The sequence below is a fragment of the Xiphophorus maculatus genome, chromosome 15 (assembly GCF_002775205.1).
Source record: "Xiphophorus maculatus strain JP 163 A chromosome 15, X_maculatus-5.0-male, whole genome shotgun sequence".
Taxonomy (NCBI): Eukaryota; Metazoa; Chordata; class Actinopteri; order Cyprinodontiformes; family Poeciliidae; genus Xiphophorus; species Xiphophorus maculatus.
Window position 1 is genome coordinate 21,481,507 of NC_036457.1, and position 14,542 is coordinate 21,496,048.

General features: G+C 40.3%; 1 protein-coding gene across 1 annotated transcript in view; it reads right to left on the reverse strand.

Moving 5' to 3' along the window:
* LOC102229787 (patched domain-containing protein 1) overlaps window positions 1-14,542 on the reverse strand; it is a 38,895-nt gene that overhangs the window by 17,838 nt on the left and 6,515 nt on the right. Inside the window, exon 2 of the mRNA XM_005809781.3 lies at window positions 11,285-11,780. Coding sequence (XP_005809838.2) covers window positions 11,285-11,780 — 496 coding nt within the window. The remainder of the gene's footprint in view (window positions 1-11,284; window positions 11,781-14,542) is intronic.

Here is a 14,542-nt window from a genome sequence, read left to right on the forward strand (position 1 = left end):
CTAATTTCAAAAAGATGTTTTTGTATGAGTTTGAGGATAATGTGATGTATCAACTGTATTGAAATGTGTGCGTGTCGCAGTTCTTCATCAAAAATACTTTTCAAATCATATGAGTCATGCTTGTTTGCATACAGCAACAATGTGCCGTTAGCACTGGCCTCCTTGGACAATGTGCAGCTGGCTTTAGAGCGCTCACAGCATCACACAGTTCATAAAAATTCGTAGGTAATTTGAACATTTTCAATCCATAGCTCTTCTGTAAAATCACCAACTACAATTTCCCCAAAACGCAGCATATGTAGCCACTCCGAAGTAGGCGGGGCTTGTCGCTCTAATGCTTGACACATACGTCTCCTCTGATTGGCTGAATTATAAATATATCTAAGGTAGCTGTTTACATCTGTCTCTGCCATGATTTTTAATGATTTATTGCATAAATAGACGTTTTCATGTGGGATTCATATTGGAATTAGTATTTAATGGAAACGCCGCAATTGCGAAATTTAGTTTTGTCGTCAATAGGCAGGAAGCTGATGGGAAGACCAATAAAGTAGAATTATGGATGTGGTGAAAGAGAGCATGACGAGCGTAGAGGACAGAGAGAACAGAACCAAACAGTGACAGATGATTCACCGTGTAAAGATACTCGACACAAACAGAACCAGTGGAAAGACAGACCTTTGTGTTTTTTCTACCACAGCATTAAAAATCCAAATTCTAACATCTTGTTGATGCTATATTTAGAGGGGCCCTTTGGAGAGCCTGCTTCCTGCTGAATCCTCCATTAAAAATAAATTACCTTCCCCCCCAACACACACCCCACCGACACATCTGCTCGTTGACTCATCAGCCGAAGTGGCTCTCATCCAGGTCAATAATCAAAACACTCGCACAAATAGCTGTTCTCCTCCAACGGGACGAGAGCAGATAATTCAACCTCCTATTATTAATTATCGTTATTTGCATTCACGATCCTTACAGAGAAATATTTAAATTGGATAGAAAACGTACACACAGTGTTATGTGATGAAAATCTTTCAGCCACACAGTTTTTTGGGGTCAAAAACCCAAAACGCTCTCAGATAATCACATTTTCACTGAATTTTTCTGGACCAAAAGTGCAATGCAGCAAAGCACAGCTGGTTGCCACGGGAGACTCAAAGATTTCTCAAACATGCAGGGAAGAATCAAGAGAACACTCCAGGTACGATTTTGATTGATATCTTTATCATTTGACGTAAAACTTAAGAAAGTTGATTTTACATAAATCGACTTCCCTTTAAAATCAAACATAGTTGAAGTACTTTCAGTCCTTGTACAGGCAGTGGAAAAGTATTGAGCTAATAATGGCTCCTGGTTTCTGGAAAAGCTTCCTGGAGTCCTCAAGAGGAAATTTACTGTGAACTAGCGCTATATAAATAAACTGAATTGAATTGAATTAAAATCCAGTCATGTTTTCTTTACGTTGGGAAATCTGTTTTTCTGCTAAGTCACGACTAATGTCATTCTCTCAATCTGAAGCCGTTAGCATTCACAGCGTTAGCTTAGGGAAGACCTGATCTGTTTCATCCAATCAGGCGGTCTTCTCACATTATTTTTCTGCTACGTGTGACGCGTTTATGTTCACGTTTACGTAAATCCATCAGCCACCTGCCTGTTTGGTCATGACAAGACACATTGACTACAACTGATTATATTTATGAGAGTGCATCTGGGTCAGCCATCTTCTAAACCTCGGTGCTCTGACAGTAATGTGAACATCAATAGCTTTTACATAATGAGGAGGAGGTGCAGTGGCGCTCCGGAACGCGTCTCTGTGTGGAAAGCTGCACACACACACACACACACACACACGCGCGCGTTTATCATGTTTTACTTGTTATAGACGTTTCGTTTGTTTCAATGATAAGACCTTGCTGACACGTGGTCAGCCCAGGTTCCACTCAAACTTCCTCAGTGCTTGCAACAAAATACTTCAAACGTTTGTCTGACCGGCTGACGAAGAGGCCGTGCAAATTGCACCAACGAAGGACTCTGCGTTGTTTTTGTCAAATTTTGAGGCTTTCCCAGACTCAGTTCTTTGGAGCTTTGTCGTTCTGTCTTGTGTAAAAAGATGAGCTTGTGAATTTACGGCAGATATTCCAACAATAGTCAGGTTTTAAACGGTAATATCAACCAAATACAATTCAAACCCTTTAAAAATCTTGTTCACTTTCTTGCCTGTGGTGGCACTGCAACAAGAACTACTGAGGGAAACATACAATATCTCTGAAGACAATTTCCTTACTTATGAAATGTAAATGAATGGAGTGTCGTCAGATTTGAACAGTTGTAGGATCTCTATTTTGTCTTTGGTAAAAGAACCACAACTTGTGTGTTTGTTTTGGTAGTATTTACCCAGAATGCCCTGCCATATAGTCTGCTTTCTGCTTTTGGAGCAGTCTGTGATCTGCCTGGTGTTCATATGTGCATTCGAACCACACCAGAGTTCACTTCAACCGAATCCGACCGAGGTCTTTAGGAGGACCAGAGTTTGCTTGTTTGGTCTCAGTCAGAGTTTGATTGCTCATTCACACCTTCCCCAAACGAACTGGACTAGAACAACTACAGTTCAGTTAAAGCAGACGAAACAGGGCTGGTGTGAATGCACCTTCAGTTCTACGGTAACAGAAACTCTGATCACTCTGGCATTTCATCTGGAATGCTGTGAAAAGAACCAAAAACCGTAAGAACGACATAAGGCACAGTTTATTGGTTTGGTAAATGTAACCTCTTAAAAGTTTGGAATGCATTGATCCTGGAAACCAGCCCTCAACTACATGCAACCCAACTAAATGTCAAATTCTAACACTTTATAAGTAGCATGTAACTTCAAAAAAGCACTTTTATCCTCAAAGTTAGAACCTAGGATCAAAATTGTAATATCAGACTTCAAAATGAAGTTGAAATAAATCCTGACTGCTTTTGAAAAACGATCTAAGAAAATATTGTGTTCTCCTGGATTTACCTTTGAGCCCTTTTACATTACAAACTTAAAGAGATGTTCCAATTATAATCTGAGACACTTTCCTTATTTGCATTTACCTGCGACTTTCTCTTGCTGTCAGTGCAATTACATTGGAACCGTTTTTTATACTCCACATACAATAACGTTCACATTCTCCCAACAACAATTAGAGAAGCAGACATGAGCATTTAACACTGGTTCTATGAGGCATTCAGAACCAAGCTTAACAGAAAATGAGATGGACAAATCTAGCACACATGACAAAATACAACCTTTTGTTGCACATAGCAACATGATCTAAAGGCAGTATTTAGTAAAGGCTCCAAATGTCTTGCTCTTCAAGAAATAGTCAATTTGTCCTTTTAGGTCCACATCATCAAAGAGCACAGCTCAATGCAGTGAAGACCGCTTGATGATTCCTCTGTGTAGGGGATGACAATGACCCAGAAGTTGTCATCAACAGGTGGCCACTAACGGCCACAACATCCACCGATCGATCACCAGCCACCCAACGTAACCTATAGCAACCGGCCAGAATCCCCAACGGGCTCGTCGGCGCCAGCAAAGACGGCCGCTGTTCTTGACTGTCACAGTATGAAGGAATTTCAGTCAGTTCCAACATCACAGCTGAGAGTGGGAAAACATGAGGAAGCTTGTATATCACACAGCACCACTGACAGCCACATCACAGGGTAACATGTGATGTGGCTGAGAGGAAACAAGAGGAGAATTTATGAAAACATCCCTGCCTGGAACCAAAAAACACATATCAAATGATATGTTCCTATTTTTCCCCCTCCTTTAATCTGACATGTTTTTACTTTTTTCCAAATTCAGTACTTTGCATAAACTGAGGATGTTTTCATACATCATCGTCCCATAGACTCGGTTGGGATTGGGATCCAAAGTGTTTTCAGCCGGTGCAGTTTGATTTCACTCGAGCCAAACCCTTTAAAAAAAACCTGTGCTTGGCTCTTGCCTGTGGTGGCGCTGTACCAAGAATTACTGAAGGAAATGACACAAAAACCTCGGAAGAAGACACTGAGCGCAACTTCCTCCCTGTAAAGAAAAATGCAGTGGCGTCAGATTTTAGCCTTTGTAGGATTTCTCTCTCATCTTTTGCAAAAGACAACAAGCTATTTCTCCTACTGTTGACAGTTTTAAGAAATATATGTAAAAAACATATTTTTATAAAAATTATCTCAGCTTCAATTAAATGTTTATTGTGCAAAATGGACATTCAGTTTCTTTGATGAACACAAAGACTAATACACTCATAAAAATGGGGAAATTGTTGCATTTACTGTATTTTAATGAGGCATGGAAAACTTTTAATCGCTATATTTTAGCATTTCAAGCATTTTAACAAGTTCTACTGACTTTCCGATGACTGACTAACCCACAAACAACTCCGTGTGGAAAAATGGATCTCCAGGGCTTTGAGTAAAATCAGGGATTTAGTTGCTCCTACATTCAAAACAAGTCAACGCTGTGTATGCAGTGAACTCGTTTGAAGAACCTGCTCTGCTGTCTTTCCTGTACTCTGGTCCCCGACTGTTTTTACACTTCTAACAGCCGTCACATATCCAGAGAGAGAAGGAAGTGACAAGCTCAGCTCAGCAGTAATTGGCCAACTGGCAGGCAACACAGCGGACAGGCACCAGGGAGGAATAAAAAGGAACTCTTTATGAAACAGAGGTCCAGAAAACTGCGGCGGTGCCGTCGCCGGACAGAGCCGCTCGGCTTCCCCGACAATTCAGAGGCCACACATGTCATTAGTTGGATTGTTGAGAGGGAATAATGGATTAGTTTGACTGGGATGTAAGTAGGCTTTGATGAACACATGACACAGCTGTATGTTTAATGAGCTGCACAGAGCTGCAGGAGGCAGACGGCTCACTTTTACTACTTGGCTCATCAGTCTGGCTCTGTCATCTAGAACTGCAGCAAAAACCACTTGCTTTGTTCTTTACATGGTCCATATATGTAACCTCAGATTTATTTATTTTTTACTGCCTAGGAACATTTCTAATTAATATCTCGAAAAAAAAAATGTTAATGATTTCCATTTGTAGACAGTTTGAGGATATTTATTTGTACAAGATTAGGTTTAGAATATGTAAACAAAGAATAAATTTACCTAATTTAATTAGGTAAAATTAGATTAGATTAAATTCATTGTGATTGCACAGTAAGCAGTACAATGAGATTAATAGTACAGCTCTGCTTAGAGCTTTTATAAACAGTCAAGACACATAGGATCAGATAGAAATATGATCTGTGAAAGAAAATAAATACAATAAAAACAGATTTTTATCTAATCTAATTATGACTAATTTAATCAACGGTAATGTGATTCTAATTACCTTTTAACTAATGATAACAGGAAATAATAGCAAAAATGGTCATTTGTGTGAATAAGAACTAAACAGATTAAACTAATTGATTTAATCAAAGAAACGTGTATACACATCAAGAAATACTACTACAGGTTAAAAAACAAAGTTTAGGACAGAATTTGTAATAAGCCAATTGATCAATTTATGCTAAAATTAATCGAATCTTTATGTGGTTGTTCAACCTGACTGATAAAAACAACCACAATTTTAGTTCTCCAAAGCTAAAAAACAAACTACAACCAATGTCAATCAGTGTGAGAAGCTTCCTGTGGATATTAGGATGCAATAATAATAATAATAATATAATAATAATAATAATACGACGTTTTCTTCTTTTGCTTCAACCTGAGCACTTCTATGGTCATCTTCTAACTTTTCCCAGGAACTTCTGGTAGTAATCAGTTTAACAGAAGTTGCGTTCAGCATGAAGTAGGTCAAAATAAGCTCACGACATACCAAACCCTGCCCTCATGATCAAGAAAAAGTGAGAAACAAAAAGGAGAAAACCTTGGAGCAGCGGTGATCCTCCCCAGGATCCTCCCCTGATAAAACAATTCTCAACATCTGACCAACAACTTATCAAGGAGCTCAGAGAACAACCAGGAACATCTAGAGCACTGCATGCCTCACCTGCTTCAGTTCAGGTTAAGGTTCATGATTCAGCCTTGAGAAAAAGGGAGTGGGCATAAATGGCATCCTTGGGACAGTTTCAGAGGACTGCCAAGTAACATCCATTGAAGGATACGAGGGAGCTTCACAAGGACTGAGGACTGAGGAGTGGCCGCGTTCAAGAGCAACTATGATCAGACAAATCCCAGACATGGGTTGCATGTGTCATTTCTAGGAGAAAAGAGAAGTAGAATAAGAGACTTGTAGTCCAGTCAATGATGGACCAGTAGAGTAGTAGTCATCTACTGGATCTGGTCCCCTGTGTTTTCTAAAGGGGGAAAGACTTTTCCACTCCAAAGGGTGAAACATACAGTATGTTCCTGGCTCTGCTTATGATTATACTCCTCTACTCCAAGCAGTTCTGTGATTGTAGTCGCCATGTCCACCGGTCCATTGTAGTGGTTCAGATGTTTGGTTTGAGGAGTTTCAAGGTCTGGCCTTCGTTCATGCAATGACATAAATTATGGTCCAGTCTACGAATGCGGTTCGCAGTCAATCAAATCGCTTTCTTGTAACACATTGTATTGTAGATGACCTGAAGACAACCATCAGCCTGGGCTTAGATTAGCCCTCACCAGAACCACACACTGACCTCCTCCATGCCACGGAGCACTGATGCAGCAATTCACGCAAAAAGATTCCCAACCAAGTATGGTGTGCATAGGAAGGAAGATACTTTTCAGAGGTCTGAAAAGTATTGATCTCATGTAATATTCTAATTTTCAGAAACAAGCTCCTGGTTAATGAAGCCAGGCAGAATGACAATGATCTGAATCACACCACTAATAATTTAACAAATAAACCTAGAGTCTTTCAAAGTTTGTAAATATGATTTTTGCTTTAGTTTTGTCAAAACACAGGAATCATGCATACCTGGATAGAGTGAGAGGCCAAGAGATTACATTAGGATAAGATAATTAGGTCTATGGTGTATATCAGCAACACAGATGAATCACAGAGATGTGCAGGAAGAGGTGCATGTGTGTGTTGTGCAGCCCTGCTTTAGCAAAGTAACTTGTTAGGATTTAATCACCAGATACCTGTAGCTTCAGGCTAACTCCCAGCATCTGCTGCCTCAGAGTAGTTCAGCATGAGGAATCTGCAATGACGCTACTCAGCAGAAGGATTCTAAGGTGAAACAAGGTGAGACAGTAAAGGTGTACAGGGAGACTGCATGAAGAAAACAAAACTGCAGAGGTTCTCTTGATGTAAGCCTGTAATCTAGTTTTTGTGCCACTGCCGGCAAAGACATTGAGCTATTGCCAACTATCTCAAATATTCATATGGTTTTGGGGTTGGCTGTTACACTGTGTTCCCCTTAGAGGAATGTCCCCTTATTGCACTTTAGTCTATCTGAAAGAAAAACACACAGCTAACTACAGAGGGACCTCAGGGATCCTTGCAAACTGATCAGGAAAATGTTAGGCTGAAAGACTGAAGCACACATTCATTCTAGTGTTGACAGAAGGTCCTGGCAAAGATACAAAATAAAGTTAATCTCTAATGAAAATGTTATATCATGGCAATATTTAAAACCCCTTAAACTTCTGCCACATTTACATTAGACGGTTTTTACATCCAAGCGTCTTGCTAGGTAGAAGGAAGTGGGTGAAATGTCCAGAAAACTATCATTCCACTTCAAACACCTGGAACACTTTTGCTGTTACTAACAGGTCTGGGGACACTTCTGCTAATCTGCTAATGCACAAATAGCAAAGCTAATTTTTGGGTTAGCATGTTTAATAACTTTGAAAACAATTAGAGCACTTAGCTTACCCTAAATAATTTTTCCGGATAAATTCTGCAAAATAGAATTTACTTGGGTACACACAGTGCAGAATACACACACCGTGCGAACAGTTGAGATTTTATAGTCAAGCATAGCGATTACTTGTCGTGGCAAACACTGTCAATTCCCACAATCCGAACAAATACTGGAAAGTTTTCATTCGGTTGGTGCTCTGTTCATGAGCTGTAGTCTCATGAGAAGATATAATCTGAATTGAAGTTATTGCTTTAGCATTAGCTTCTGCTAAATACTGTTTATGTCGTGTTTTAGTGCTAGAAGAACTAATATTTATGGTTAGCGTAACTAACTTTTTAGTTAACAATGCCCAACACTGTTTGCTAACATAAAATAAAAGCATTTAAACTTAATTTGTTGTATTGTTGTGTACACTGTAATAGTTTACCCAAAGACAGTTTGTCCAGGTCTAAATAACACTCCTCATTTTGCAGTGGGCATTTCAAATGTGACAGTCATTGTTTCAGACTGTGACCTACCACCACATTACTACCGTGGGAATAATACATTTTCTGTTAATAGATATCTAATGCTAATGTTAAACCAGATTAAAGATTTAGAATGTAGTGTTTGCTCAAACAATTGTAGGATTCTGAGGGAAAAAAATATATAATAATTTTTCAAATTCAAATTGACCAAAATGTGAGTAACCAGGGGGGTTGAGTCACGAAGAGTATCCAGCAGCAAAAACATTGTGCATTCAGCTGTGTAGTGGGGAGGCTGCAGTAGTGGTCGGTGTCAAAAGGACAACATCAAGGTTTTGATTTGATTGAGTCTGTGGCAGAGAGGAAGGATTGAGAGAAAAATGAAAGGTAAGATACAAGAAGGAAGGATATAAGGAAGAAAAGGATGAAGAAACCATGGGAAAGAATAAAGTATTTGTGCATTTTTCTTTGGAATGCAACTTTGAATTATTCGCGGAAAATTTGCCTGTTTGTAAGGTTGTTTTTTTTTCAAAGCGTGCATCTGAAATATTCGAAAGAAAATGCAGCATATCTGAAACATTTGCAAGCAGCCAATCCAGGAGCAGCATTTGTTTTGCTTCGTTGACTTTCATTGATTGGCTGAACACCCCCAGAGTGAAGACCAGGAACATGGCGGACACTAGCTCCTGTTGTAGTGCAGAAACAGTTCCCACTGTTCGTATGAATGGGATAAGGGATATTTGTTTGGATAATTAAGACAGGTAACAATGAGCGTTTTTAGCATGGTATTAAATATTTGCCCACTATTCGCAGGCCAGATGTGGTCTACAGCCCAAGTGAACACTACTGGTTGATGTTTTTGTGACAGACTCACATCGTTGTGAAAAAGCCTTTCACCTGTTGCAGATTGTGTCTGTTAATTTTTTTTTTCTTTTTCTACAACAGTAGTTCTATCTGTGGATGGAGTAAAAAGAAGGTCTAAATGAAGGTTTTAGAGTAACCTCATCCAACTCTAGCACCAAACCTGCTATAGATGCTATGGCGAGACCTGAAGAACATGCCAAAGTTTTCAGTTTTCACAAACACTTTGACTGTAGTCATTGTAGACGGCACTTGCTGTTAGTTGGGGTGCAACGATGCCTAAAACTCACAAGAAGAAACAAGATTTTAATATTACTTTCAAGAAAACTTCAAATATAAAATGATGCTACAAAAAGGCCTTTATTCTTCATTTTTATAGATTTTGCCACCAACCAATCTTTCGTTTTCTGATTGGTTTTCATCTCTTCAGACAGTTCACTCACTGTGCATGGTCTGCTGTATGACATTTCCCAGTTGCTATTGACAGAGTAGGCTGTGACTGTTGTGTAGCTTACCGTACCCTTACACATCCATCTAGCGGTTGTTATGGCAACGCTTTCCTCCTCTTTTTGCATCTATACAACTTGGAGTACTTACACATTTTTCATGTCTTGTCTGTCGCATTTATAATTCCACCTGGAAACTTCAAAGTCTGCCAAACAAATGATCCAAGTGCAGTTGGGACATCTACTGTTCCAGCTTCTTCAGGCAAAGCCGCAGCTACCGCACGAGATTTACCTCAACGAGAAATATTAGGGTATCATGTGATCTTGTCATACAAGATCTTGTTCCACCCCTGGTTGTTAGGTTATTGTAATTTACAGTTCAAGCAGAGCTCAGGTTGGTTTGGGGAAATTTTCCCTAAAATGTGAAAACCTTATTGTTATGTATTCTTCACTTGTTTTTTTTCTTTTTACTGATATTAAAATAAAAACATTTAAGCAAGAACCGAAGAAAATCGGTAAGGGGGCATATGCTTGTTCACAGCTCTGTAATCATGTCCTCTCCATCTCTCCCCTCCCATCCTGCCCCCCCACTGTGTATCTTATCCTACATCCTCCTCTCTCCCCCTCCTCGTACCAAAGCATCGCTCCCTCTCATTGTCACACACACATTTCTTTCTCTGTTCTTTTCTCCTTGACATTCCCTTTTAGCGCCTCTCATCACCTTATCACACCTCTCACACCCTCCTTCCTCCTCCTCCTGTGCCTGTAGGTCACGGAGAGCTGATCCAGCCTCCTGTTCCTGAATCTTACTTAAACTTGAGCTGTGTCAGCCCGCCTGCAGCAGAGCTGTAGCAAAACCCCTGGGATCCCGTGACCTTAGAAACGCAAGTTAGACAAGCAAGCATGGTACGGCTAAAGAACGGAGTCGATGAGAAAGGATAATAAGGGGAAGCAGAGGGGAAAAGCAACAAATAATAATTGCCATACATGAAGACTTTCTTGATTTTCCATTTAATGTGTTTTTTTTATATATATCTTGTGATATGAAAAACACGACAATGTTTCTTGTCAAAGTGAAGTTTGTCTCAGAAACTGTATAGTTAGGGTTTCCACCAGTGTATTATAAGCCTGGCGGGTCAAAAGCCTACCAGACTAAGCACTTTTTGTTTATTTAAAACAGGGTTTTTATACACCAGTAACATTAAAAATGGTTTAATATAAGTTTATAGTTGACGCACTGAACTGGGCGCAAGGGAATGCGCAACAAAATAGCTGTCCATTGCCATCACACACCACTATTTCCAAATTGTGATGCCTGGTCGTGCAGCTCTGAAGTTTTGTAACTTTTAACATTTTTTAACACAAAAACATGGGGGGCGCTGGTGGACCGCCCTAGTGCCCCTAATACCAGGCTTAGCAAGTTTTCTGGGCGAAACTCTGCTAATTGCATCACAAATTTATTTTCGACATGTCAAATCGTGCAGTTATATCGTCAATGGAAACGCAGCTACTGAGAAAGTTCTGCTACTAGCAAGAAACCTTTGGCATCCATGACAATTTTATAATTTTTCTAAAACCACAATCTGCCAGCTTTATGTCTCTGTTCTTCATAGATCCCTCTAGAATAAGGCCACACCAAACCCAGTCTCAGGAAGACCGAGGTTTCCACTCACCCATGGCAAAAAACGGGATTCCCAGCAGTGTGGAGTTGAACTTCCCATCCGATATGAAGAAGATCCCTGCAGCTGTCACGTTGGCGATGCAAATGGTCAGCACGCCCAGGAGGCCGAGGAAAGGCTTCCCCCTCAGGCAGTCCCGCATGGAGCTGGAGATGGTGGCAGCCAGGAGCACCAGAACCAGACTGACCAGCACCTCCCCTTTGGACAGCATGCCGGTCTGGTGGAAGTCCCGCCAAAGGCTGAAGGAAGTGAGCGACTGGATGTGAAGCTGGTCGGTCGGGTGCGGCGCCTCGGCCGTGGACAGTCTGGTGACCAGAGAGCAGAACTCATTCTCCCAGCGCTCTGCGATGACGTCCTGCACCACAGGGCCGATGCTACGGAGGTAGTATGTGATCTGGACGGCCCGGGCAAACTTGACCTGCTGGTCCCGACTGTTGGGTGAGAAGGATACCCCTCCAAGCTGGTGGCCGATGAAGGACACACGTCCATCCTGCAGAGAGTTCAGACATTTCAAATTAGTTGAAATCACAACTTTGGATGTGATACTTAGACATCACTCAGTGTAGCATAAGCCTGGTGGCCCACCAGGCTGAGTATTGTTTGTTTATTTAAATGGTTTTTGTACATCAGTAATAGTGACGGTGAAGACGGATTAAGCTAGTAGTTAGATAGTGGACGCGTTGAACAGGGCATGAGGAGATGTGTACCACTCACCTGTTAGACTCAAGCTATCATTTCCAAATTATGATGCCTGCTCTTACACAAAATGTTTTATTACTTTTAACATTTTAACACAAAAACACATTGAGCCGCTGCTGAACTGCCAAAGCACCCTACCGCCAGCTAAGCATTATCATTTGGAAACAATAGTGTGTGAGGCCAACAGGCAGAGATGGTGCTGTTGGTGCGAACCCTGCACTTCAAGTTCAATGCATCCTAAACCTACAGCTTAATCCTTATTTAGTTTCACTATTGCAGCCCTGTAAAAAACCATATGTAAATAAACAAATAATGCTCAAATGCTCGCCCAGAACGTTAGCTGGAGATAGACACCAGCACCTCCCGACCCCACTAGGGACAAGGGTGTACAGAAAATGGATGGATGCTCAACCTGTGGGGAGAGGGGCAAGTAAAATCTGGCGGCCTGGCAAGCAAATGGTTAAACTTTGTGCCTGCAACACTATGGAATGTTGAACTGAAATGCTTCTAAGTGTTATTCTCATATTGTTGTTGTCCACTTCGCATCTTTAATCCCATTAGTGGAATATTACAATTAACGGAACCTCCGACATTTTACCGAGCCGTCTTGTTTACTGTACAACTGCCATGGCAACAGTACGTTTGGTTTGGGATCACTCAGAATCATCAGGGTGGGACAAGTTGGACTGGTTTTGTCAGACTGGTGGATTATTGTCCACTTAAAACTATATACACTTACGATTAGCAACACTGTGCAAGCTTGGGTTTCACTTTTATCTGTGTAATTGTACAATGCTCAATTAGCCTGTCAATGATTTTCCAACAATACTTACTCAAATAAATCTCAGCAATAAAATAACAATTTTGGATGAATATTGAACATTTCATTAAGCTTTGATACGGTGAATAATAGGACAGAATAATCAGCTAGAAATGTTTCTTCAGTTCTGCCTCCTTCTCTGTTCTTGTTCATGGAAATGGACATAAAGAGGAGAATGGGGAAGGTTTTTGTCTGTCACTGCGACTGTTTTAAAATACTACAACAAGTAATCCTTGATATGTATTTTTACATATACTGTCATATGCTTGGAAGCCTGGGGTACAAGAGGCAGGTCACAAACTTATACCAAAGGACAAATTTGTTTTTGGATGGTTTGAGGAAGCCGGAGGAGAAAACATGCAAACTCCATGAGGAAAAATCCCAACCAGGGTCATTCAGCCTTATTATGAGGGATGCCTTCTAACTGTGAATTAAAATAATTTCCTCTTAAAGTTAACCTTGTAATGTAGTAAAACGTTGGTTTTTAAAAAACTGTACATTATGTAAACAATGTAGGTTTTTTTATAGTCCAGTTGAGTTTAGCTAAACCAACAAAGTTAGTGTCCAATCAAGGCCCATTAGTTCAAATTCATTTAAATAAATTATTGTACAAATAAAACTTAAATAAATCCTATTAAATCAATATATAATCTAAGCCTATTTTTACATGCTAAGTGTGTTATCAACTAAACAATATTATTTTTGGTTTGTTCAAGACACTTCATACTTAATATTAAAACCTAGTTATAGTCGAAGCAGTTTCTACTTCACTTGTAAACAATTCAAATCATTCCCAATAAGTTGACTTCATTCTAAATAACAGCCCATAATACCAGCTTCACTGTGCATTGTTTGACCAATTCCATAGGATTTCTCCGTTAGCATGGCTTTGTTGCTCTGCTCTAATGTATTTTTAATTTACCTGCCAGCTACTAAAGATCAAACAAAATGAAAGTACAGCAGACAGCAAAAACAACGGTGTATATCTGAAGCGCTTTCTCCCAGGAGCAGAGCTAGAGTTGAGCTCAGCAAAAAGAACCCCCCCCATTTTTTTAATACAAAGTGTCTCCATTACAAGTGCAGAAATAAATCCCAGTCGTGACATCAAAGAGCGGGACGAGGCATAAGAAGTCAGGCAAACGAATTAGTCCAGACAGCCTGTCAGCCGGGCAGGCGGAGAGAAGCGGGATTCAGGAACACGATGAAGTGTGGAGTGACTGATTCAGCGTCTGGAGGCCAAGATGGGGGTCAGCCAGGGAGAGAGAGACAGAGGGAGACAAACACTTCTGCTTCACGGCAGTGGTGTGACAAAGTATGTCACAGATTAAAATCAGACAATTACCTGAGTTTAAAAAAAAATAAAACACCTGTCTTTCTATTGTCTATATTCTGCCAATGTAAAAAACAACAACAAAAAGACAATTTCCATTAAATAGCAAATTAAATTAAAATCACACGTGAATATGTTTGTCGACGCCATGTGTCATTAAAAATCATGTAAACAGATACATGATATGTATTCATAATTCAGTCACGTACCTGTCAAGTCTCCCGTTTCGACCAGGAAACTACATTTTTTACCCCCCTTTCCCGCCGTCCTCCATTACTATTATTTTCCCGTTAATATCCGGTATTGTGCCGTCAGTTACGTCCCCCCCGTTTAGTTTCAGTAGTAAACCCCCGCCGCTCTCACCTTAGTTACTCCCTCTCCCATGTTCAGTCATGGCTCTAGC